Consider the following 26,305-nt stretch of genomic DNA (forward strand, 5'->3'; position numbering starts at 1 on the left):
CATCGTGAATATCTTCTGAAAACCAATTTAATACTAACTTCTTTTATTGTACAGAGCTGGTTATTTGCCTCAGAATATTCCTTTGGAGATTATGAGGTACCTTTCAGAGGAAAAAGATTTTCTGCCTTGGCATGCTGCCAGCCGAGCTCTTTATCCTCTAGATAAATTGCTGGACCGTACAGAAAACTACAACATCTTCAATGTAAGAGATACAGTCTTCCTCTCTTTCTTCCTCTAGTTCTTGCTTTCTTTCTTCCACTTACTCTCTGCATCTGTCTGTCCTTCCTGCCTTTCTTCCTTTTGCCTCTTACTCTCTCATATTATTGCCAAGATTTGAACTGTTCCCCAAGCAGATACTGTTAATGACCTAGGAATAGTAACTTTCTTCCTAATTACTCTTTATTTAAACATAGCAATGATCAAGCTTCGATTCATTTGCAACTGAACAGTGATAACTGTTGTTTGAGGCATATATGACTAGAAGAAGGAAAGGTAATTATCCCTTATGTAAAATATTATGACAAATAAAGTATTTCACTTAAAAGAGTCAAAGTATTCTATTGCCAGATTTTCCCTTTTGAGGAGCCCCATGGTGATACTTAGGTGGATGCCCAAGATCAGCAAGAACAGCAAATATAGGGACAACTGAACAGAATACATGCAACTGAAGCAAAGATTTGTAGTCATTATTTCATCCCAAAATCCGTGGTGAATTCAATGCAGTTACCTTAATTAACAAGAATTAGATCACCGTTGAGTCAAAAGCCCATTCATAATTGTGTCCAAAGGGACAGCAGTAATAGCTCGCAGTAGATAATTAAGATAGACATGGCAAATATTGTAACATTTAGCTTGTAGGTACACTGAAGCATGGTTTATGAAGTACACAGGATTTGACTGCAGCCAGTGACAATTACAAACTCTTGGGATTTTTATTCACTATGAATTTTATGTAGTCTACATATTTTCAACAGCCAGCATACGGTACCTTTATGTAATGTTGTAAAGCCTTCAAATGAAGGAGTTTTTAAAGCCTGAAATGCCTAAGGATGCTTTTTTCTTCTTTAATGTGTATTTGTTTGTGTGTATGTGACCACAGACACCATGCTAAGAGAGAAGAAAAGTTATAAGTGACTGTATTTATATATGTAGACATATTTTAATATGTAGCTATATAGATAAACACACCCACACCCCATGCATATACACAGAATTACCTGATGACATGGAAAATTATTTCTGTGGAACATATACTAAGGCCTACATGCAAACCAGAGCCATAATGTAAAATGCAGTTGAAATAGTTTGCATATTTAGTCTGCTGTTAACTGTAAAGAAAAATTCTTAGGAGTCTGCTATTGCTATTTCACTTTTAAACATGGTTGTATAAAGAAAACACAATTTTATTAAATAAAGCCAGTAAAATTCACAGCTGGGTAATGTTTTATCACTACTGATGGGAGTTTTGAAAGCCGAGGTGATAGCAGAGAAAATAAAAATCTTTTTAGTCACAGAATAACATATCTGCTGGAGAAAGCTGCAGTATGAATCTTCTTTTGTGTTGACATATATACATGCCTATGCATCTGTAATAATAAAATAGATGCTCTCCTATGCAGTTCTGTATATCTCAGTTCTCTTTTACAAATTGGTGAATTCCACTGCAAAAAGATTACACTGCATACACAGGCAGTGGTTTTCTTCAAAACTGGTCAGAATATGTAAATAATGTGGTCTGTGTAAAAAGTAGAAGCTGCTAAAGTGTATCTTGTGCTTGTTTTGTTCCTTAAGCACACCAGGAGCCTAAACTTAAAGCATAGATAGTGTCATTAAGTGTACAAAGCTTCTTTGCAACCACATTGTTATGTATTCTGAAGTCAATTGACTGTACCCACATAATGTTTTGACCATGGCTATGGATATTAAAACAGTGTTCTTTTAAAAGTGAATATGCATGGTGTAGTCAAGATTGGCCACAAAGTAGAAATTAAGCTATTGACACTCTTGTAATTTTTCAGCTGTGTATTGTGAGTTCAAAGTAGCATGTAATAAACTTTTGAAATTCATGGATTTTATGACAATAAATTGTCTTACAGTCGGCATCTAATCAAGTAGCTCATCTAGAGACTGCTTCTTACTATAGCAGTGAAGGAAGGTTATAAGTGGACAAGTAGCTTTGCTAAGTCTTTGGAACTGGACATTATTTGAGGGTACAAAGAGAGACCACAACTCACTAGTCAGCAGTATTTCAATTTCAAGTAAAATAAATGATTTTTAACATTAAATATACTTTTTCTCCTCAGGAGTATATTTTAAGACAAGTGGCATCAATGTATCTGAAGCTTGGATGGCCAACGAACAATTTAAACAAATCACTTGTTCAAGCATCATACCAACATGAGTACTGTTATATTTACCTTTTTATTGTTTATTTGTGAAATATAATTATAGAAATACACCCTCCTAAAAATTAGTAATGTTTATCATAAATCAATCATTATTCCTTAGTTCTGTCACCCTTCTATTTTTTCCATTCTGGGTTACATGGAAAGCAGAAACATGCTGTGAGATTAATTCTTCTTTCTTAAATTGAGAGAACATGATTTCCTAAGCCCTAACTTAATATCTGATTATTGTGGATTTCTAAGAACTTGTACTCATGTGTCCACAGAGGTTGGGGAGAATGCCTGAGTGTAAATGGGGGCTGGTTTTGATCAATGACCTTTCTTTAGTTGTTGCAGGCATTAAACTGACTGTGAGATTTGTAAAGCCAGATTGTCTTTGATATGTTGCCTAACTGCTGGTTGCTGTTGCTGTTACAAGAAGTAGTTTTTTGTAAACATTTAAACACATTTGTTAAAGCAGCTTTATTGCTTTCTTTAATTTGGACAGAGAGTTGCGTCGGGAAGTCATCATGTTGGCCTGCAGCTTCGGGAACAAACACTGTCACCAGCAGGCTGCAACATTAATCTCTGACTGGATTTCTAGCAATAGAAACCGGTAAGTGGAGCTGCAATGTGTATTTCACATTTCTCCTACTGAAAGGCAGTACAGCTCTTCTGTTCCTGCCTGCCCTGTCTGCTGTGCGCTCTTTTGCAAAGTGTTTTTTTTTTTCCAGGGGGAGGCAGAAGTTGCTGGCTGTCATTTAAAAAGGTCTGTGGGGTTTCAGAATGAATTATTTGACTTCACATATATGAGTGGATGGAGGGGATTCTGCCCACTCCTGGTAAATTACTATTGGATAATTCTATGCTAGAAGATGGGAAGGCAGGTTTTAAGGATGGATTTAAAGGAAGAAAGATGAGTGAACACCATGTTGTCAGACAAACATGAAACCTGTGTTGAGGTAATAGAGCAGAAGGTGCTAAGCATTTAAAGAAGTGATAGGGGTTAGAGACAGAAGGACTGAGAAGTAAGGAAGGAGATGTGTTGGAGGGAAATGTTACAAGGTATTTAAGGGTGAAGACTTGAAAATTAATGTGATTCAGGAATACATGGAAAAGCTCGTGTAAGGTTTCAGAGGGCAGATAATATTAGAGCTGATGCCTTGAACATAAGCAGCACTGTAGTGGTTTGACAGCAAATATATAAGTTAGGCTGTCAAGACACAGGTTTATTCAGCTGAAGCAAAGGAACATGGGCCATGGATTGTATATGAAGTTTATCTTTTAAAGGAAAACATCTAAGAAATATGAAATAACTGAAATTTCAAATATATAAGTAAGTAGTGATCTATGGACAGTGAGATCAGTGCAGATCTCATATACGTTAAGACCTCAACTTCTTTAGAAAGAATAGTGGATTTTCTGATTGTGTGAAATATTTACACTGTATACATTTGTACATGACATAATATTTTGGTTTAAAAGAGAATATTTTACTTTCAAATACAAAAGAAAAAGATAAGAGAAAAAGTCTCTCATTTTTAGTCAAAGTCTTGTATTAGCTTGGCAAAAGGATCAGATCTCTAGCCATACACGCAAGCCAGATTTTTCAGAGATTTCATGGATTTATCGGTGTTTGTTTGCAATTAATTTATCTCTGTCTGTCTTTGTAATCTTTAAAAATCCTTTATGGGCATACCCAGTTACATAAGTCTCCAAGTATCTTTTTAAACCAGCCATGAAAGGAAATTACTTTCCTATATGACTTTGAAATTTCTGGGAAAAAATAGCTTGAAACTGTTACTATGTACCTTTAAGTAAGATGTGTGTGAGGTAGAGGGTTTTCTTGTGTAAGGTGACACCAGATATATTTACCATGAAATATATACCCCAGGGTTTTATATGAATTCTTATCATAAGCAGCAACAATCAGTATGAAGCTATTTAAAGAGGCAGTTAAAGAGAAAGAATCATTGGAAACAGTCTGCAAAAGTAATTTACTTAGATATTCATTTGCAAAATTAGTTAATCAAACCTAGCATTACCTATTAGCATGCAGAGCAGTAGATTATTCACTCTTAAAAAAGCTGTCACCCTGCAAAGCTACCTGCCTGTGTCTTTCTAATAGGATTAAGAAAGGAGGCATCAGAAAAGAAAAACATAACAAAACACAAGCTTATTGCTTTACTAACAGTAGCGAGAGAGAAAAGGAATAAATTTAAGGAGCTGTCAGAAGATTCATCTTAGCCTTTCAATGGGGCCATTCTTGGTAGCAGAAGATTGTGGTTGCCAGCATATGATGAGTATTATGATAAAAGCACCACAGCAGGGCAGAGGAAAATAGCTACTAAGTTAAAGCAATGCGTTTCTCAAAGGAACTGCACAGTTTTGAAAATAATGTAATTACAGAATAGAGATTGACAGTCCGCTGATAAATAGGGGCACAACTGACAAAGAAGGTAGAGACACACTTTTATTTATTTTCTAAGATTGTAGGATTTGTTCTGTCCTGCACTCCAGAATTTCCCAGTTTTCTCAGAACAGTCTCACAACCTGAATGTAACTAATATATGAGCAAAACTCATCTCCTATCTACTTATATTGAAACAACATTACAAGACTACCAGTAATAGCAGCTCAGTAAACACAAAATCAGCTTGTGTTTCACTACAACAGCATTCATAGGGTATGTCAGTGTTCTCTCAGGAATGTTCAGATCCTGTTGAATCAGAGCTACCCCACAGCACCTTTACTCAGTTTAAGCTAACTCAGACTGAAACCTGAAAGTAAAGCAAGGGCTCTTTTTACTGCTTTTTTACTATGAAACCAATGATTCCACAATCAGAATTTAGTCATGGTGTTTGAGTCATGCTTCTGCCTCTTTTAGCACTTTAGAGGCAATAACTAGCTCAAGTGCAAAGGGCAAGCAGATAAGTACAAGATATATGCAGAGAGCACATGTGAGGTACCACTTTGTATTCTTTCTCATCAATCAAGTGTTTTGTTCAGTTTGATGCCCTTAACAGCTGTTTGTGTATTTGATGCAAACAGCCTCCTCAGAACCTGTAGGATTTCCTCAGAGCTTGTTTCCTCACAAAGAAGGGGAAACTCATGCTGCTCCTCTTTCTCCAGACTTCTCTGACAACTGGTGAGAAAAGTTGGTGACAGATACAGAAACTCTATGTATCCTTGCCTAGTCCATTCCTTGTCAGCAATTACTGTAAATGTTCTTGGGTTTGCCCCCTTCTGAAACAAAACCATGTAATTGACTGATGATTGCAAAAAGCCTGGTTTTGGTGGGTTTGCATAGCCAGGGCACAAAAAGAGAGTTTCACAGAGCTCAGAGATATTTTATATATAGATATAATTTTAGTGTCACTGTGACAGTAAAAATAAAGGTTAATTTGCAGCATTATCACCCATCCCCCCCCCGAAAGTTTACACTGGAAGATGACACAAATTTTTCAAAGCAGTAGAGACAATGGAATTAGGTTTGTGTATCAAGATTTTAATCAAGTGAAAATTAAGTTGGTATTAAATTAAAATATGATATTAAATACCACATAAATGCACAGTCAGTAAATCATATAAGGGAGGTTTTTGATTCCCTAGCAGTTACTGCAGTTAAAGTTGAAATAACTATAACAGAGAATGTGCTATTAATAATACTGAAGAAATGCTAGCATTCATAACTTTCTTAGCCACATTATGAATCGATGACTTTTTAGATGTTCTTTTGAAATGTTTTTTTCTGTTTTACTTGCAATATTTAGTTTTGGATAAAGTGTCAGGTAGTACAATAACATCTAACTCTGTTTTACTGGCATATGCTCACAATTGCTGTGGTTTTTAATAATTACATTTAATCTGGTAGGTCCAGAAATGAATTACCATCTACACTTCACAATAACAAAGTGAAGTAATCGTGATATCAGATACTGTTTGCATTTTGTAATTATATACTCTTTACTGTGCAAATAATTTGCCACTGTTCACCAAGTAAAATAATGGTCATTCTTGGCACAACACCAGAGGTCCTCTTGTATTTTCAGTACTGTTTGAAAAAACCCTTAGATTTCTAGCTATAGTGCTGCAGATTTTCTTCTGGAATTAGTGAAAAAACACAGTTTATATGTGATCTACAACACTAGCCTCTATGCGTGAAAGTGGAAGTCAGCTGAGAGGATGTGAAGACTTGAATTTTTAAAGTGATTTAGATATTGTATTGTTTTTGGATGCCTGGCTCATAGAGCAGGATCAGACACTCAGAGTTGCGCTTCCTACAGAGGGATTTAGGGGCCTCTGAAAATGCAGCTGGCAGCAGCCACTGTGCTGTGAAGAGCCTCTTAACATGAGATTCTGAAGTGTGAGTGGGCCCTCTTAGGATCCAGCACTACAGGTAGTAGGAAGGATACCTATATCAAATGAATACATAAATGGCAATCGTAGAGAATGGGGTCCTTGCAAAAGATGCCTTTCAATATTGTCACTAAAGCAGGAAAATGACTGCTCCTTTTCTTTTCCAGCACAGCTGATCTTCAACACATTTCAAACAGTAGTGCTGACATTCCAGCAGCTTGCTGTGCTTCGGTTTATTACCTCAGCCCTGTATCTGCCAATACAGAAAGCAAGCCTGATGACCTGTCTGTGAGGTGTTTGGGACAGTATTGAGATGCTGCAACACACTTTCCTCTTCTAGCTTCAGCTCAGCTTCTGGAATTTATTTCATTAGTAAGAGAAACGATACAGCTCTCCAGTCTAAAGATGAAAGAGCATTCATCTCAGGAAAAAGGGGCTTCAGTATCTGAAATACCAGAAATACTTAGTGTGCAAGGGACTTAAGGTGGTATTGCTCATGACCACTTTTTCAGGACAAAATGGAAAAAAAAGAAGCATAACTGAGAAAGGAATTTGTTTGTACAAGGAACAAACCAAGCACATAGCATCAGAAGCAGAAGAGATTGTAAGGAGACATCTTGTTTTGCTGGTTTAGGAATTGGTATATTTTAATCCTTGCAGTTGTTAAAAAACAATCATTCTTTCTACTGAAGATCTGAGGTTAGACTTCAAAGTAAGTCTTGCAGTATTGTAGTCAATGAATTTAAGTAATTTTACTCATTTTTTAAATGGCTGATTGCTTGAAGGGCTCTATTTACTTCTGACTTGATGGTGATAATAATTTTCAGTCTCTTAAATTTGGATATATGCTGGTCCTGTACTGGAACAAAGGAAACCCTTGAAACTTTCATGTTGATGTTCAGAAGAATACAGAAAACATATAACCATGTTGAAATTTCCCTTGTAGTTTGAGAATGTAAAGTTTCTGGGATTCAGTCAAGAGCAGAATGTTGTACAAGAGAAGCTACTCTTGGCTGAAAATAAAGATGTTTGCTTCTACCTTCATTTAACAGAGCTCATCCCTGTGGAGCTTTCATGTGTGAAGAAATACATTATTCACACTCCTTAGATATAACAGCATTGTAGTTCAGCCTAAAAAATTAGCAAAATTACCATTCAATGCCTGCCTGAGCTTAATAATCAGCCTTGTTAACCCCTTTAACCTTCACTGCATCTATTCTGAAAGAAAAACGTGTTTCTAAGAGGATTAGCATTTTCAGACTTCGTGCATTGGATAGGTTGAGTAAACATGTATTTCTGAAGTTCAGGAAAGAATGCATGGAGAGCTGCAATATATAAACTCCTGACAGGTGATAACAGGGGGTAATATTCAAATACACACCATGATGGCTCAAAGCATAACTTACCCATAGACATGAGCATGTTTTTACAAACATCTCTGTGGGTGCAGGCACAGTTATCTTCCAGCTACTCTTACCATACATCAGCTACAGGTTGCCACATATACATTTCTGCTGGCAAAGTTGACTGTGGATGTATGCTTGCTTGGGGCGAAGTTAAACAGGATGATGTAAACATGAATATGTGAGAGAGCTGCTTTGATTCGAGACAGCTGATTTTGCCTTCAGCAGAAAAAGGAGTTCTGATTCTATTAGTAGAGCTGTGGTAATGCTGTTCTGCTGACATGCAGCACTGAACAGTGGGAGATGATAGTATTGCATCAGACACAGTTATATGCACATGTTCTGTTGGAAGGCCCCAGCTAGTGATAGCCACTTTCTTTTGCTCTGATTTTAAACTTCTTTAGAAACGTAAACATTGCTATTTATTGCTGTCATTTACATGGAAACAAAGTATCTTAATTAATTGCCTTAATACTCCTAGAAAACTTAGGGTAAATGCATTTTACTAATGCTGATGTCATATCTATCACTTTGGGATGATTTTAGCTTGAATGCATTTTTTGCTATTTGTACTATTAATCTTCTGTCACAATCACTCTGATCAGTTTTGATGATGTTTGCAGTGAGGAGTGCAGGCTGTTGCACTGAATTAGGCTAAGCCAGCATCCATTCTGTAACCCATGGGTTAATGAAGTATGCACTTGTCTGTCTTTGTGAATGAGAAGTAGAGACTGATGGACCATTCCAAATGCAAATACGGATCTTTTAAAACTGTTCTGGTCTAATCATTCCAATTGTTCCAAGAAATCTTGGAGTGCTGAGGTGGGGCCATGTCACAGGACCAGTGACATGGAGCTTCAGACAAGTCTTGTTTTAACCTCAGATTTTGGCAACAGTTTCAATTAAGAAATTATTTGGCTCGCAAGTACTAAGGATGGCAGATGAGGTCTATTTTAATAAAATGAATTATTTATTAAACAGACAGGAGATAAAAGACAAAAGGTCTTAATCAGAGTTACTTACTACACAGTATAAAAATAAAAGGAACTACTAGTAGATTACAGCATGACATGAGCCAGTGGACGACATCAAGGTACCTCTATTAAAGCTAGAAAAAGGTATAGTATTGATTAGGAGTCAAATGTAACTTACCACTGAAATAATGACAATGTACACAGATTCCTTCACTCAATCTCAGTGGGACTAACTGAGAAGCAAGCTTCTCTACTCATGGGAAAAACTCCACACATTTCTATGGAATGTGTAGAGGATTTCTGCCTTGTGAGAGTTTGGTGTAGTTTTTAGTTTGTAAAGTGAGGTGTCTGTCAATGAGAAATCTAACTTACCTTCTAAATCTCACATCAAGATGTTTATTGGCAGTTGTGAATTACCGGACCTCTGTTAACTTTGTGGTGCTAAAAGAGCTACAAGACAGCTATTCCTCTTTCAGTTATGTGACTGGTTAACAAGCAACAGATAAGCTCTTGTGAGGAGCAAGGTGCTCTGCTACAGGCCAGAGATCCCTGAAAAGAGGAGATAAACTTTCCTGTTCTGTCTGTGGGTTTCATGTCAGAACACATCTGTGTGTTGTTTTCATTACAAATGAATCACTTTTGGTTATGAAGTAATGAAATCAAGATCTTACATCTCTGCACACTAATACTAAACAACCTCATCTTGTCTTTTAAAGTATAATGTAGATATGAGCTTTTTCAGTGCCTACCGTTCGCCACTTCACTTCTGTCATGCTGCTGTGATGTTTAGGAACGTTGGTTAATTCTTTATTATCTTAAGAAAGGTATAAATAATGAAATAAATGTCTTCCATCACATAATTTGAAGGACAGTGATAACCAATAAGCCAAATTTGTGCATCGTGATCCTCCACACTTGTTCATGCAGATTTTGTGCTTCCTCCACAAGGAATAAAGGATTCATATCCATCCACCTGCCTGAGCTGGCAGTGTGCTTAATTGCTTGCACCTTTAACAACTCAGTGGAAATGCCACCAGAAAAACAACTGCAGGCATGTATAGGAGTGTGTTGCATGTCTATAAACAAATAGATCTCCCCACAGATCTGAGGGAGTAGTAAATTACCAGTCATTAATTGAAGTAATTTCAATGAAGTCTGGCGAAGGTGATAGAAAATCAAAAGTTTTTCCAAACAAGCATTTTTTTCTTTCGTTTTCTTCCTCCTTTACTTCTCTATCTAATTACTTGTGGTAGATAATTTTATTTCTGTGTTTCACATGCACACAGCAGTGCTACTGTCTTGCAACAACTTAGAAATTTACTTAAGATTAACCGCCTACGTAAGTATTTGTGAGAACATGGCCAACAGGTTAATTACTTTTGTTAGTTTCTTGGAAGAGGCACTGGGTTCTTTCAAGGGATTGATGCCTAGCAGCTATTTTTGGAAATTGTTAGCAGCAAACATGAAGAAATGAGAGTTATTTTAATTTTTTTTCACACACGAGTGTCTGATAAATGTAAAAAAATTAAGTGAATCCCTTCTTCTGTGTTTGCAACCCCTAGAAGCTTTAATTACTGAAAAAAATCAGGCATAGCTATTCATGCATTTTGAAATGTTTCTGGAGCTTTGCCAGCTAATGTGAGCCAATGTTGCTGAAGTGATTTACTAATTAATAGGTTGTTACAACATTTGAGTAGAATCTTGCACTCGAGTCAATAAAACTTAAGGAGGAAAAAAACACTGTTTGAGTGCATGAGTTAATCAAGGACGTAGCACTCTGAAAGGCCTTCTGGGTCTAAATAGAGAGAGGACTTCATCTTCTAAAAGGTGAAACGGGCCGTTATGGGGCAGCTGGTTCAGGCAGTGTTTTTGTCTTCTGACTTCTGTGTGTCACCACGTTAAAGTGACCCTATATGTAGTGATTATGGATTGGCAGTAATTAATTTGAAATCCTTAAAATTTAGATAGATTAGCTTCCAATTTTCTCATTCAGGGATGATCTCTCCACAACTTTGCAAAACAATTGATCAGAAATGACCATATTTTTGTTGCAAAAACTGTCCAGAATGGACAAAGGCATATCTACTCAGGGATTGGTGCTGCAAGGAAGTGCTTAACTCATCACTCTGTTATTAAAATCAGTGTTGAAGAGCTTGACTATGCTGGTTGCATGTTCACTTGTGGGGGATCTGTAATAGGAATGGGAAGGAGCAACAGCAGAAACCATCACTTGAGGGATGATGTATTCTCTGCCTGCCTCTGCGAGACCCATGTGATACCTGAAACTTGGGAGCACAGGACAGGGACTGAGCATTGCTTTGCCCCAGACACCTTGAGTAGCCACATCCTCAGTTAATGTCCCCTGAATTCGAGGTGGGACAGGCACCTGAATGTTGAGTCCATCACAGCTCTGTACCTCAGTTTTCAAGGGGAAGTTCTGCCTTCTCTCTTTAGACTGGGTATGTGCTATGGCAGAGGATCATCCCCTCCTCTTTCTGCACAATGGTGCCAGCAGCATGACTCCTGGAGTTTGTAATAGAGAATGGGAGTATAAGATTTGGGATTGAAGTTTTAAAAAATCAGCTGTGTGGTGCTCTTCTTTATAATGGAATCTGTATTACAGATCTGCCAACAAAGTACTAATACTTCATTCTTGTTTCTTATCTAAGCCTTCTAACCTATTAAAGAAGATTATAAGTATAGTCATCAAGAAAAATAGGCTTACGTTAAATGTTAAATTGTTGCAAAAATAAGAATAATGTTCCTGATTAATTTTCTTTGTCAAATAGAACCCTAAATGGTGTTGAAACTTGTTACTTAATCAAAGAGCTGTCTAAACTGTGTGCATTTACATTTAAAAAAATTAGAACACAATTTCCCCAGAAGATAAATAATTATGGTCCAATTTTATAAGTGTATCTTCAATTGTTAGAACATACTTTAAATAGGAGCAAATATGTACCAATTAATTGTGACTTAAAACATTATTCTTAGCTCATTGTAGAGCTTTATAATTCACTCTCGAAAAAAAGAAATTCCTGTAAAGGCAGAGCACAATTTTAATTATTTTTTTCTAACTGTTTAATTTTTAACTTTTTCTCCCAAAATGTTTAATTTTTAAATGAGCTCGACTAGCTACATATTTCATTCTCACCATCATATCTCTAATGCAATAAAAATAAAGTTTAATAAATTGGATCAGTATTCAAATTAAAGCCATTTAAAGTGATGCTCTTAAACGTTTATTTTTATTCTTCTGAAGTATCCATCAATCATATTAGCTCTTTAAAAATGAGAGCAGCCTTGAATGCACAGATGAGATTTCACTAGAAACAGGATGTGTTCTGCAGTGTTACAACCCAAGCAGTACCAAAATAACGGTAATTTTATCCACTTGACTCGGTTAATACAAGGGGCAAACATCCACATGCTGATCTAGTGCCTTGGAACTGCAATTTTCCAGGAACCTATAATACTAAAAAACCTGTAGACTGGAGAGATTTCAGATATTTAGATAATGATAAAATACACACCCAAAATGACTGGACGAGAGAGAAAGCAAAAATCCCCACAAATGGACAAAATTCAATTAGAGGAGTCTCTGTAGGGGCAATAGTTAAAGAGAAATTACTTTGGGGATATTTGCATTTTCATAAGCAATTTTCATTTCCACAAGAGGAACCCTCCCTGTCTATAGTGCTGATTACAAGCCTCTCACAGGAGTAGTTTGTAGTGTTTCATAGCTGTACATTTTGTAGTTTCTGAAGGTAAGCCTTTTAAAAGCAGTATTTGTGTCCAATGTCTTGGTTTGTAAGGGCTGAGTTTTTTCACATTGTCCTAATTACTTAGCTTATAGGTACAGACCTAAAACTTCCCCTGGAGCAGTTGATTGGATGATTTTGATTAGATCTGCAGCACTGCAAGTATACTACTACTGATTTGTTGGCAGTAGAGTTTTCTTAGCAAGGAAAATGGTGAAATCTAGGCTATGATCATGGGATCAGCCCCATCCCTTAAGGTCTCCTTCCTTCCCAGAGATGCAAATAATCCTGTGCTTACTGACTACACTGCTGCTAAAATTGCTGGTGTTGGCCCTTAGAATGTAAAAAATGGCTAGCTGGGAAAGCCCATTGAATTGATATGTTTTACTGTAAATTTTGAAAGTGAGTGCCTATTCTGGGGTTAGACATCCACTTCTATGTACATCTGCTGCTGTGTCTGTACTAGCCAAACAGAGTGACAATCCTACCAGCCCACAGTTCCTACCTGAATTAATGGGACAGTGGTACAAATGTTTCAGCTTCTGTGCTTGTATAGGAAACATAAGCAAGGTAGGAAATTAAAAGCCCAGCTGAGACCTTTTTAGAAGAACACTGTACATATGCACATACTATATATATACTAGGTCTGAATTTGGTAATTTAACTGTAGTTTGAGTTGATATTGATTTAGCAGTAATTACAGTTCTCTATGGCACAGCTGGTTTTTTACTGGTATTATATGCTAAAAAAACCCCAAACAACCAGATCTTTCTGTTTTCCTCACTCCTGACAATATCATGTTTAAGTATCATTGTCACAGCACATCCTTTCTTACTTGTATGTTATTCTATGAAGATAAGCACTTTCCAGCTCAAGCAAGGAGGAGTTTCTGGCTGCTCAGGTCCTATTGTAAAACAGTGCAAAGGACAACAAGAGCAGATTTGGCACAGAGCCCAGCAACAGTGGTAAGATCCCATACTAATTTGGAGAGCTTATGCTACCTGTAGGTTATGTGGAACATTGTGAGTTGATGAACTACATGACCATGTTTTGTAGTCTTCTGACAACGTGACGGTGTTATGAAGAAAATGGCAAGCATGTGCTATCCTTTAGAAAGCCCACTAGGATGGCCTGGAAGATGTTGGTGGCAGGAAAGAGAAGCAAATGTAATTTTCAAAAAAACGCATTACTGTTGGACAATAATTTTGAAGTCTCCGAAATGGTCCTCCTTTGTATCCAATATCAGGAGGCTGCTTGTTTACCAGAATGCTAATACTGACTTCTCTTGTAGAATCCCGCTCAATGTGAGAGACATTGTCTACTGTACAGGAGTTTCACTGATGGATGAAGATGTATGGGAGTTCATTTGGATGAAATTTCATTCTACCACAGCAGTGTCTGAGAAGAAAATACTATTAGAAGCCTTAACTTGCAGTGATGACAGAAACTTGCTCAACAGGTAAAAAATATTCTATATTTGAATCTGTTACTAGTAATCGCTTCAACAGTTATGGGTCATCACTTGAGCTTTCATCTAAAGGACAGAAATTTGCTTTTCAAGTACAGGCTTACTGTCTGTTTAAACTATCTTACACTTTTGCATTAATGCATATGAAAATTGACACATATTATGTTTTCAGTTCCAGATTTTCCTTTGTTCATTGGAAATGTTTAAAATCTTGTAATAATTGTCAGTATTTTTTGGTACCATGTCCTTTATTTACCATGTCGTGACCATTCTGATCTTACAAATTTTATAAAAGTGCACATGTAAAGTTGCACTCAGCTTTTACTGAAATCTTTTTACCTCTGATTTTTCTGATTCCTAAATATGTCCAGTCTTTGGAATCATAGAAATAAACCACTGAACTCACTTGGAGACTTAATTCAGCAGATATCTTTTTTTTCCAAGAGTTTTCTGATGGACTGATGTTAGACAATGTGTTTGTGAAACTAAACGTTGTTTCTCCCACTAGACTTTTGAATTTGTCTCTCAACTCCGAAGTTGTTCTGGATCAGGATGCAATTGATGTGATAATCCACGTAGCTCGAAATCCACACGGAAGGGATCTTGCTTGGAAGTTTTTCAGAGAAAAATGGAAAATACTGAATGCTAGGTAAAGATAATAATTCTTAATTTATTTTCATTTTCTTATCTTGATATAATTTGTGTAAGTATTGTAGAGGTGTGTATTTATGTAAGTTCCTGAATCTAGTCCATTCTCTTTTAATCCATAAATAGAGATGTCTCTAAATATGAAATAGCTACATATGAGTCATAAATGCATTTATTCATGGATTATCACACACACGCATAGAGACATTTGTCTCTTAGCAATCATCTGTATATATATTAGTGTATTGTGTCTGTGCTTATGATAATGAATTTTATCTATATGTCAAGTGCTGCAGTTGTATTTTTACACAGAGAAAAAATGGCAGTTTCCAGAGGAATTTTTCTGGTTTAAAGTTGGATAGAAAAAATACTCTTTTCAAAAATATTATTTCAGCCATGGAAAAAATGCACATTTTGAAACATTTCAATTTTCAAAAGGATGTTAATGTAGTGTCATCCCCTTTCTTTCCATTCTGTATTTTAGGTGAGTTTCAAGTAATAGAGGAGCAGCATTTTGAATTAAAAACAGATGGACAGAAAGTAGACAAGGTTGCTCCTTACAACTGCTTCTCTTTCTCTTTGAACAAATGCTACATGCTCCTACTCTGAAGCCCAGTCAACATTTTAAAATCCTCTTTTGATGAAGATTTTGATATTAATTCAATGAATCACAAATTTCTGTAGTTCTTCAGGGACAGCCTGAGGGCCTGAAAGATTGCACAGCAGCTCATCTGATACTGACAGATTAAAAAGGACCACAACTTGGATGAGATTCAGATTCTCAAAGGCAGATGTCCAAGATTTTGAGGCATCCCTTGCCAGGTCACACCTTTGGTGTTGGCAGGAGAGGCATTACAGATCTGTTCCATTCTGGACGTGCGAGGAGCCAACTGTTGTACCACAGAATATTTGAAATGGTATATTTAAGGTGCTGTATTTAAGCAACTAAATCCCAGTGCCTCATGAATACGGGTACAAACTTCCTAGAGGTTTCACAGCATCAAAGTAAGAGTCAAAGAAACTCAGACACTGAGTTTAGTTTTTCTAAAAATTCAGAAAATTGTTCATGCTGTTTTGGATAATACTTAGTAGTATAGTGAGATTTTAGAAGAAGTTCATCTGGGAAAATAGGTTTGAGTTGGATTTGGTTTTGGAAATTTTTATTGCAGGAGCATACTTCTTGAAAGCCATTTCCAAAAAACCTCCAAGAGTACTGAAGAGTTTAAAAATTAAGAATTCTCTGCTTTTGGTGTTATTATTCCAGAAACTGGACTTTTAGACAGAAACTGGATGGCAGATGTATTACTGTTGCACAAGCCAGTTCAAATAGCAAATAATTTTTCAGGTCCTCCAGGGATTTATCCAGAGTTTAGGCATAAAGCCATCACAGTCTGTATTGCTACAAACACATATGCTGTAGCTGTGTCCTGCCTTAGTAAATATATTTGTCTGACAACCTGGCTAACACCTGTGATTTTAGATGTGGACAGTGTTAAGCAGTGTAGACAAATAGAAAATATTTAACAAACTGTGCCACATGCCAAATCTTTTGGGTTATAATTTAAAATAGCTTAACTTCACCTAGAATTTGAATTGTACTTATTTCACTTGCTAGGGGTGCATCACTGTGTAATCTGAATTCATAACAATCAGTAATACCTCATCAAAGACCTGTTATTGTCCTTTTTTAAATGAAAATAACAGAGAGTTTGTCTTTTTGCTTGACACTCTCTTTGTGTTACCTTCATTCAGTTTGATCTCCAAACACAAGTCAGAGCCACCAAAAATATTGTAGCAGTTGCTTTTTCTAAACGTGACATCCAGTTGAGTTTCTTTTGATCACCAAAAGATTCAGTGCGGTGAAATGAAATAGTTAATGCAAGCTGTACATACATGTTATATAATAAAAGTAATGTTGTTTTGTAATCATAGATTAGAACCTTTTAGATGAGACTTTGATAGAGTAGACTCAGACGAATTAATACCTTTCCCCTTAACTGTTCAGTGAAACAGTGACACAATAGCATGCAAGGTCCTACACCTCGGTCACGGCAATCCCAGGCTCAGCCACACCCAGACTGGGCAGAGAAGTGATCCAAGAGCAGCCCTGAAGAGAAGGACTTGGAGTGATGGTTGATGAAAAACCTCAACATGACTCGGCCATGTCCATTCACAACCCAGAAAGCCAACCCTGGGCTGCATCCAAAGCAGAGTGGTCAGCAGGGCAGGGCAGGGGATTCCACCTGCAGCGCTGTGTGCTGTTCAAGTGTCCCCAGAGTAGGAAGGGCATGGAACTGCTGCAAGGAAGGCCATGAAGTTGGTGAGAGAACTGGAGCACCTCTCCTACAAAGACAGGCTGAGAAACCTGGGGCTGTTCAGTCCAGAGAAGAGAAGGTTGTATGGAGACCTAAAAGCAACTTTCCAGTATCTGAAGGGGCCTACTATGAAGGCAGAGGGGGAGTCTTCATCAGGAACTGTAGTGATAGGACAGGGAGGAATGGTGAGACACTGGAACTGGTTGTTCAGGGAGATTGGGAATACCCTATCCCTTGGCAGGGTTCAAAGCCAGGCTGGATAAGGCCTTGAGCAACCTGGTCTAGCAGGAGGTGTCCCTGCGCATGGAGGGGTGGGGGTTGGGTCTGGATGATCTTTAAGGTTCATTCTAATCCCTTAATGTTCTGTGATTCTATGATTAGGTTTCTGACTTGAGCTTACCACACTACTGCACTTTAAAAATACAAGCTTTATTGTGGAATTATGGTTCAAGAAGAGCATGCACTTCTTGGAGCGAGTGCCAAGGACAGGCACAAAGGTGATATGATGCCTGGAGTATCTGATCTATGAAGACAGGTTGAAAGAGTTGGGAATGTACAGCCTGGGGAAGAGAAGGCTCTGGGGAGACATTATAGCACCTTCCAGTACCTAAAGGGTCCTTACAGGAAAGCTGAAAAGGGACTTTTTACAAGGGCATGCGGTGATAAGGCAAGGGGAAATAGCTACAAACTGAAGGAGTGCAGGTTCAGATTAGATAGTAGGAAGAATTCCTTTACTGTGGGGGTGGTGAGGTGTTGTTGGATAGGACTTTGGGCTACCTGGTCTGGTGAAAGGTGTCCCTGTCCGTAGGAGGAGGATTGGTACTGGATGTTACTTCCAACCCCAACCATTCTAGGATCCTATGATTCATGTAGACTTTGTTCCAAGGCATCCTTTTTTTACAATTATAATTTATTATTTAATTTGATTCAAATTTAAAATACTTTGTATGAAACATTAATTTAATAAGGTGATATCTCAGTGGTATTTTCCATTTAATTTAGTATAAAAAGTGTTGATGTTTCAGATAGTAAAGTGAAATAGCTGAGGGGGATTAAATTACAACTCTATTTCCTCTTACTTTTAAACATAGCATGTCAGGGAGTTAGGATTGCCACAAAATATTGTTAATCCTTCATATTTTATGGTATGCTTGTATTCACATTGTCCAGAACATTGATGATGTATAACGTCTTCAAAGTCACTCATATAATTTACACAGGTGACTTAAAAATTGAGGTGCCTAACAAGTCTTTAGTAAGAAATCTGTGGGACTAATCTGTGCTACAATTCTTAAGAAGAGAATTGAAAATACTACACTTGACTTCATGTTACCTGAGCATGCACTACCTTGTCTCCTAAAGCATTTTCATCCTGTGAGCACGTGTCAGTGTGTGAAAATTTAATACATCAGATGCCTATAAGAATTCCTTCATTCTCAAGTGCTGAATCATTTGTCAGCATTTGGGAACTTGACAGTATTTAGGAAGGCATTTATATCTGTCCAAAGTAAATGGACTATGTGGCCTCTAGAGATTGCACAAGTGCAAAGCCTGTACAAACGTGGGGCACTGGAGGGTTTACTTCTGGAAAGGTGCAACAGAGAGTCTGTGTCTCCAGAATGTTTCCCTGAAGTTCAGGCATGTAAGGCCCTGATTCTCTTCTGCCATTGTCTTTCTTATGGAGGGTGAGAAGACTGACACTTGTGAGACCAAACACTTTTCCTATTTATTCTTAGGATTCACACACCTGTAAAACACTGTTTTGAAAGGTGCCTTTTCTGGCTTTTTTTATCAGCAGAGCTTCTATAGAAATTGCTATAAATGACTGACTTCTTACCAAGTATACATAATGGGCAGTAATCAGCACAGGTGTGCATGAAGGTATCATTTTTAGTGGAAGGAATTCTGTTACTTCTTGTTTGCAAGAAGGTGGCTACAGTAGACTGTGGTGGCTACAGTAGATTGCAAGAAAAATAAAATCCCTGCAGTTGTTTTTATAAAGCTGCTTGTCTAAATTGGATTGGTAACCTTGTCAAAATACCCCATCAAGAGGAACTTCCAGTTTTCCAAACAGTCAATTATGTCTGAGACTGTAATAATAAAGGGCTTTGTTAGAAAGTCTAAATGTACTTAAAGTACCATGAAATCCCTACTTCCCATAGTTTGCCTCTGGATGTCTGTATATGCCAGTGTGACTGAAATTTTGGGAAAAGATATCTACTTGCTGAAATAGCCATCAATAATTCATTTATTAGTGGTCAGGGAGTAGGATTTTTGATAACTCTAACAGAGTTTCTCCTCACAAGAGCTGAAGATAACAAGCTATATAGCGTAAACATTCCCTAAAACAGAATCTTCTCAAAGAGATCCTAGTTCTCTTTCCTCCTCATCTTTTTATACCTATTGCTTTGGCTCTCCTTCTCTTTCTTTCTTGCCTTTGAAAGAATTGTGGCTTAGAGTACCTAAGCATTTGAGGGTAATCAGTTTGGGATTAACAGAAGCAGAACAGAAAGCTGTGACTGTGCTGGTTCGTTTCACTTTGAATTTTGAACTCTTTCTATAAATCAGTCTGTAAAAGTGGACAATGAATTGAATTGTTCCCCCAAATGAACATAATTTCAGTAAAGTCTATTAGTAATACTTGCACATGTCTGACAGGAGATCTGGATTCCCTATCTTAAAACCAGTCTTGTTTAGATTAGCTAGACACTGGTTTGGACATAGGTGCAGATAAGGGTAATTATTTGTCAAGTGCCTTTTACTATGCTGAATGACATCTAACTAGACTTACTTCTGCTTTCCAGTGGAATTATACTCTTCATGCTGGAGACTGAAAAATCTCCAAGCCCCAAAATAACAAGCCCCACAAACTATTCCAACATGAAATGTAAAACTTAAGGAGTGATCTGGTCAATAGTGATATAGTGCTTCATTTGGAGGATTGAAAAAAACTTGTGGAAAAACAAGTGAACGGCAGGATTTGAACAGCCAGTTTCAAAGCAACCGCCTGCCAAATGTCAGTCCTGATTGCTTCTGCATATCCTTTAAATGTTCCTTGCCCAGGCTTTCAAATTTTCATTCCAGGTTGGTTCTTTGAAATGCTGCGTTGTGGCCCAGAGGATTATTTTAGTAGTATTATTCCTATCAGCATTATTTATTTTAATTATCAGGTACTGGAACAAGAAAATTTGATGCAGTTCAGTTTTTGAGAGGCTATTTGTAATGTAGATGAGAGGGATGAATACAAAATGCAGAGAAGGCTGCAGCACATCAAAAAGTCTGATTTAATGGTACAGCTTGAAGGGTTCCTCAGAATAATTCTCCATAGTTGCTGCTCTGCTCCTTCATTGGCACCTGTATTTTGAGCTTTATTTCACAGAATCACAGAATAAGCTGAGTTGGAAGGGATCCACAAGGATCATTGAGTCCAGCCCCTGACCCTGCACTGGGCCATTCCCACCATATGCCCAAGAGCATTGTCCAAACACTGCTTCAACTCAGACAGTTTTGATACTGTGAGCACTTCCAGGGGGAGCCTCTTCTGCTGCCCAACCACATTCTGGGTGAAGAACCTTTTCCTGACATCCAGCCTAAACCTCCCCTGACACAACTTCAGGCCATTCCCTTGGGTCCTGTCACTGAGCAGCACAGAGAAGAGATCAGTGCTTGTCCCTCCTCTTCCCCTCATGAGGAAGTTGCAGACTGCCATGAAGTCCTCCCTCTGTTCCATTTAGTGGGAGGTGGTTTGGTCCTCTCCTCCTCTGGAGCACTCATCTGTGCCTGTAGTTATACCCATTCTGCTTAATAGCATCTGACTTAATAATTAGAAACATTTCAGCCTAGAAGAAGGTCTCAGTCTAGATTTTCAGCTTGAATTACCAGTACCCAGTGCTATTCTCTTGATCACCCAAAATCAATCCTATGCCTTCTCCCTTGATTACAGAAAATTACTTCCTAGTTTTCAGTTGATGTGGCTCTTGCAGTAACTCTCTGTACATCTTCTTTTTGCCTTTGCAGGTATGGAGAAGCATTATTTATGAATTCAAAGCTTGTCAGTGGGGTCACAGAATTCCTCAATACTGAAGGAGAACTAAGAGAGGTAATTTTTAAATTACTTTTGTCATGTGAGGCTGTGTTCATTGCAAGCAGAGAGCAGGGCAGGAACAATAATACTGTTGTCCAGAAACTCCATTCTGTCTGCTGCACTTGAAGGCCCAACTGCCTGTGTAGCACCAATCTGTGGGGCAGCACAAGGGTGAGGAGCAGATCACAAAAGCACACAAGTGTGTAGGGGTGGTGTCAGGAGGGGGACTGTGCATGCAGTTCTTTGTGCTTGGCTGGATATGAAGGTTTGTCTTTTTCTCTTGACTGTTGGTTGAGAAACTGAAGATGAGACGTTTCTATCTTCATTATCTTATGCTGTAGAGGGCAGTCCTTGGAAACATCAATGTTGAAAGTAGAAGCTGCCAATGTGTTCTCTGTTTTTCTCTTTCTCACAGTATTTTTCATGTGAGAAAATCTGCTAACTGAATATGCTGGCCAAATGACGCCACAATAATTTGTACTTCTTATTTAGATGGGAAAGATTTCTCATTTTAACTTAACACCTGTTCTGACTGAGGTAGTTTTGCAGTTGTGCTACACCCTGTTTAGCAGCAATCAATGCTGCTCCAAATGGATACAGTGATTCTTACACAGCACAACCACCATTACTTGAGCTCAGATTGGGCTCTGAGGTTTTGCATCCAGCCATTTTTTCTGCACTCAAGTCTAGTGGCCTCAGTAGCTTAGGGAGAGGCCACAGGTGGTTTCCTCCCCCCAGGTGGGAATGACACTGTTGTTCAGATTTGAGTTACAGCCCTGCACAAGGAAGCGTTCTGTACTCTTAGTTTCCATCTTCATGGTAGGATTGGTAAGCTGCCTGGTTATAGTTCCCTAAAAGAAACTGGTAATGTAAACATTTTGGTATAAAAAGTACAGAGATCCAGTAAAGTCTGATTTTGATAGTTTCCAGGTCTCTTCCATGCTTTTAACTGTGACGGGAACGAGACAGTTGCAGAATCAACCTTTTCAGTTTTGAGCAGAGGCACAGAGATGTTGCTGGAAGTCAGAGCTTAGAAACTGAGATGAATTTGATGTCACCAGGGAAAAAAATAACTAGTTATTCATAAGTGTTGTTAAAACCATCTAATTTTGTACAAGTCAACATAACCTGCAAACTATTGTGTAGATCAGCCTTGCAGTTCTCACTTGAAAAGAACAACAATAATTGAAAACCTGCCAGCACTGTTGGTTGTAATAATCCAAGTGCTGGTGCTATACTTTGAGTATACACAAGAAGAGAGCAAGAGCCTTTTCAGTCTGCAGAAGAAAATATCTAAGTTTTTGTATAAGGGAAGGAGTATGTTTCAGGCATTCAAAGACTATCAAATGCATGCCCACTTATTATTTTGCCATTCTCTTCTCACTGTAACTAACCCTACCTTTTTTCAGCAACTGACCTGTATTATATAACCAAAAGGGATCTGCACATCAAAATAAAATTAATGTGTTTTGAAGCTTGATAAAACCAGAGGGCATCAGTACTGCCTTCTACTGATATTTGCACATAAACCTTAATTAGAAGCAATTCCAGTGCTTCCAGTTTGGTTTCTTAGGTACAAATGAAAGTTTAGAGTAGCCATCTATGCAGTGCAGCAGTTGAGCTGCAGGATGGAAGGAGGTAATTATATTAATGTGATCCAGCACTGACATATCAGTATCTTCCAGTGCAAAGTGAAGCAATTGCATCACATCTAATTGACAGTTTGCTGTCTTAATATATTTCCTGTTAAATCATTCTACCTGATACTGCATTTACTTCTACATTGATTGTGGAAGTTTATCCTAAACGGCTGCCTTTTTTGTATGCACTGGAAATACTTGCTTTCTTTAGTTGCTGCAAATTTAACTTGTTAACTTCTATTTCCAGCTAAAGAACTTTATAAAGAGTTACGAAGGGGGAGCTGCTGTCTCTTTCTCTCGCGCTGTGGAAACAGTGGAAGCCAATGTACGGTGGCAAAGGCTTTATAAGGAAGAACTGTTCCAGTGGCTAAGAAAATCCTTGACACAGTAATCTGTCTTTTTAGCCAATCATTTAACATGACTCACTGCAAGAGGAAGAGGAGACATTTTAAAAGTGTTCAACGTGAAAATCATGAAGACAAGATCAGATTGCAGGGATAAGGTTTTTTGATTTATTATTTTTTTCATTGTGGATTTTTCTTTTTACACTGAAATCTTGCAAAATTGTCAAGAAGATTTTCAGAAGAGAAGATCATGAATGCTTGCAAAACCCAGTCCTCAGTGTACACAACCAAACATGATATTAAGTGGTGCATGTAAATGTCGGGAAAAAACCAAACAAAAATCCTTTAAAGACTATTTTGTGCATGCTTGTACTGTCTCTGCCTGTATTTTAGCATGCTTATGTATAACAGCCACATTTTGTATGTGAGTTCTGGTTACATCAAAGTTGGGCATTATACAAAGCACAAAGACTCTATGACAATCACTATTTCAATGGACAAAAGGAAAAGGAAAAGGAAATGCAGAAGGCTTCCAGCTTGGGATGGTATGAGATGTAAAATCAACTTTCCCACTTGCTGCCAGTTTGTCTACCACTCAGATTTTCTCTTAATGATTGCAAAGATGCCAGCTCAGTTTTTGAGTTACCAGTTGTATCTGCAGTTTCCATATTCCTTTATTTAAATAAGCAGAATGGTGAGAGAGGAGAAAGAGAAAAGGGCAAGCAGCAGGGTTAGAGAGAGAAAATGAGAAGGACATCATCATTACATTCTAATAATATACATTTGTTCACTGCTGATCAGTGAAACAGTGTAGTTTCAACTGTGAAAGTGTGCTGGGGCAGGAGCTTTGCATTGATATCACAGAATCCATGAACCACCTCTTCTCAGCTGCTTTACAAGGCACTGAAACTCACAATGGATCACCCAGGTTACCCAGCCTGTGCAGTAGTAAGTTTTTTAGCTCATAGTGCACAAGTATTATAAATAAACATAAGATTCATGTGAAAATTAGGAAAAAGGGAGAATATCTTGCATGTAAAGACTTAAAATTACTCAAGAGGGCTGTCTTTCATGTGGTAGACCAGTCTCTGTAGTGATTTATTATGGTAGACAGGTCAGATTCTCTATATGGGCAATACTTCTGCAAATATGGAATGTACTATTTATGCCATCATTGAAAAGTGAAATATGGAGAAAGTGAGGGGGGTGTACATGTGTTTATTTGTACTGATTAATACTTAGAACGTGGTTTTCTTTCTGTTCCCTTGTACTTCACATATACTATTGTTCATGAATGACATTTTTCTTAATCATGTTTGTTTCTTCTCAATCCTTAGTCTGAAAGATCAGTGACACAGTGGAGTTGTACAATGACTTATCTGCACTCTGAAGCTAAATGCTGAGGATAAAACTGCTGGGGGCCAAATACTCTCTCATGTCTACACTGTGGAAGAAAAAACCACAAGAATACAGTTTTCAAGAGTCAGATTGCAGTGGCTTCAGAGGTAGAATGTAGATGTGGGGCAGTGTTTCTTTGTCCCATCCCAGCCTATCCCAGCCATCTGACCACATAGTGGCCGTGTACATTGGGAACACATGGCCCACCAAAGCAGAGAGCAGCCATTCTATCTGGTTGTTGCCCTCTCAAGGGATGGAAATTAACCAGCATGCTTTACACTTGCAGTTTTTTATCCCCAGTAAGTTGTGAATTGAAACATTAGTGTGAAAAGAACTAAACCCAACCATCTTCAGATATTTTCAGAGTTATGTGGAGACAGTGGTGTTTTCTGGACTCTCATTCCCAAGGTATTCTGCTCCTCAAAAACTAGCAGACCCACCCCATAACAGAGCTGTTGTACCGATCTTGCCCCTGTCATTGTGTGCCCTTTACTTTCGGAGGCTGTTGTTTGTGGGTTGGGTGCATGAAAAATCCTTGTGTGGGCATTTGTTCAGCTGTTCGGTGCTGTGTAGCACATTAGCTTGACTCACGTATAACCAAAAGAAGAGGGAATCCTGTGCTCTTGTACTGTTAACTCTTTGCCTTATAGTAAGCCCTAAACCTTTGTGCTATGTTGCAGTGCTAGTGAACCTGCTGCCCAGAGACATTATCATGTCAGAGCTGAGCTGAGTGAAATCCTCCTCCTCCTTTGTATTTTACCTACCTCACAGGGGTGTTGTGAGGCTTGACTAATGTTAGCAAAGCACTTGAATATCTTCTTATGAAAGGCATTTAAAAGTTAAAAGTATTATTTTATGCGGTTGACCAAACTCAACTTTAATGCCAGTATGTAGCGTCACATTTTTAATTTCTACTGAGAAAAATCACATGCAGACTTTTTTTTTTTTATAATAAAAATGCAAGCCAAATACTATTCAATATAACCTCTACCCTGTAATGAAGGCCAAAATTGTGATATCCAAAGAGTGTACAGAAAGCCAAGCCCTCAAATACTAATTGCTTGGAGGATTTCAGAGAACAGAAGAGTGTGAAATGGTCTGTACCTTTACAATTTTATTCAGTATTGTCTTTCATGACTTTTCCAGAGCCGCAGATTGAACCACATACCTTGCAAGTTGCACATAAAAGTTTCTGGTCTTCCCACTGATAACAATATGTTCATTATAAGTTCATTACAGCCTGTGTGTTCTACACAGTGCACAGAAATTCCCACTCTTGCTCATTTGGATTGAATTTCTTGCACATTTAGCTGGTGTTGGATGTAAATTGATATTTTAGTGGCCTTGAGCAACTGGTCTACCACAGATATCAAGTCCTAAGTGTATACAGTATACATACCTGTTGATGTGTTGCTTATAATTGCTGTATTCTAATAATACTAGTATTATTGCTCTAAGGTTGAACTGGCCTTTCCATTATAATTCTCTATTATTTTATTTTCTATGTTTTGTATTTTGCTGTTTCAC

The 26,305-nt window shown here is 37.8% G+C and overlaps 1 protein-coding gene across 1 annotated transcript in view; it reads left to right on the top strand.

Moving 5' to 3' along the window:
- TRHDE (thyrotropin releasing hormone degrading enzyme) overlaps positions 1 to 23,845 on the top strand; it is a 198,142-nt gene extending 174,297 nt beyond the window's left edge. Inside the window, exons 13-19 of the mRNA XM_041465641.1 lie at positions 55 to 202; positions 2,304 to 2,401; positions 2,893 to 3,000; positions 14,173 to 14,340; positions 14,858 to 14,998; positions 21,330 to 21,411; positions 23,284 to 23,845. Of these exons, the coding sequence (XP_041321575.1) occupies positions 55 to 202; positions 2,304 to 2,401; positions 2,893 to 3,000; positions 14,173 to 14,340; positions 14,858 to 14,998; positions 21,330 to 21,411; positions 23,284 to 23,427 (889 nt within the window). The 3' untranslated portion in view covers positions 23,428 to 23,845. The remainder of the gene's footprint in view (positions 1 to 54; positions 203 to 2,303; positions 2,402 to 2,892; positions 3,001 to 14,172; positions 14,341 to 14,857; positions 14,999 to 21,329; positions 21,412 to 23,283) is intronic.
- The last annotated feature ends 2,460 nt before the right edge of the window (positions 23,846 to 26,305 follow it).

The sequence above is a fragment of the Pyrgilauda ruficollis genome, unplaced genomic scaffold (genome assembly GCF_017590135.1).
Source record: "Pyrgilauda ruficollis isolate IOZ18807 unplaced genomic scaffold, ASM1759013v1 scaffold19, whole genome shotgun sequence".
Taxonomy (NCBI): Eukaryota; Metazoa; Chordata; class Aves; order Passeriformes; family Passeridae; genus Pyrgilauda; species Pyrgilauda ruficollis.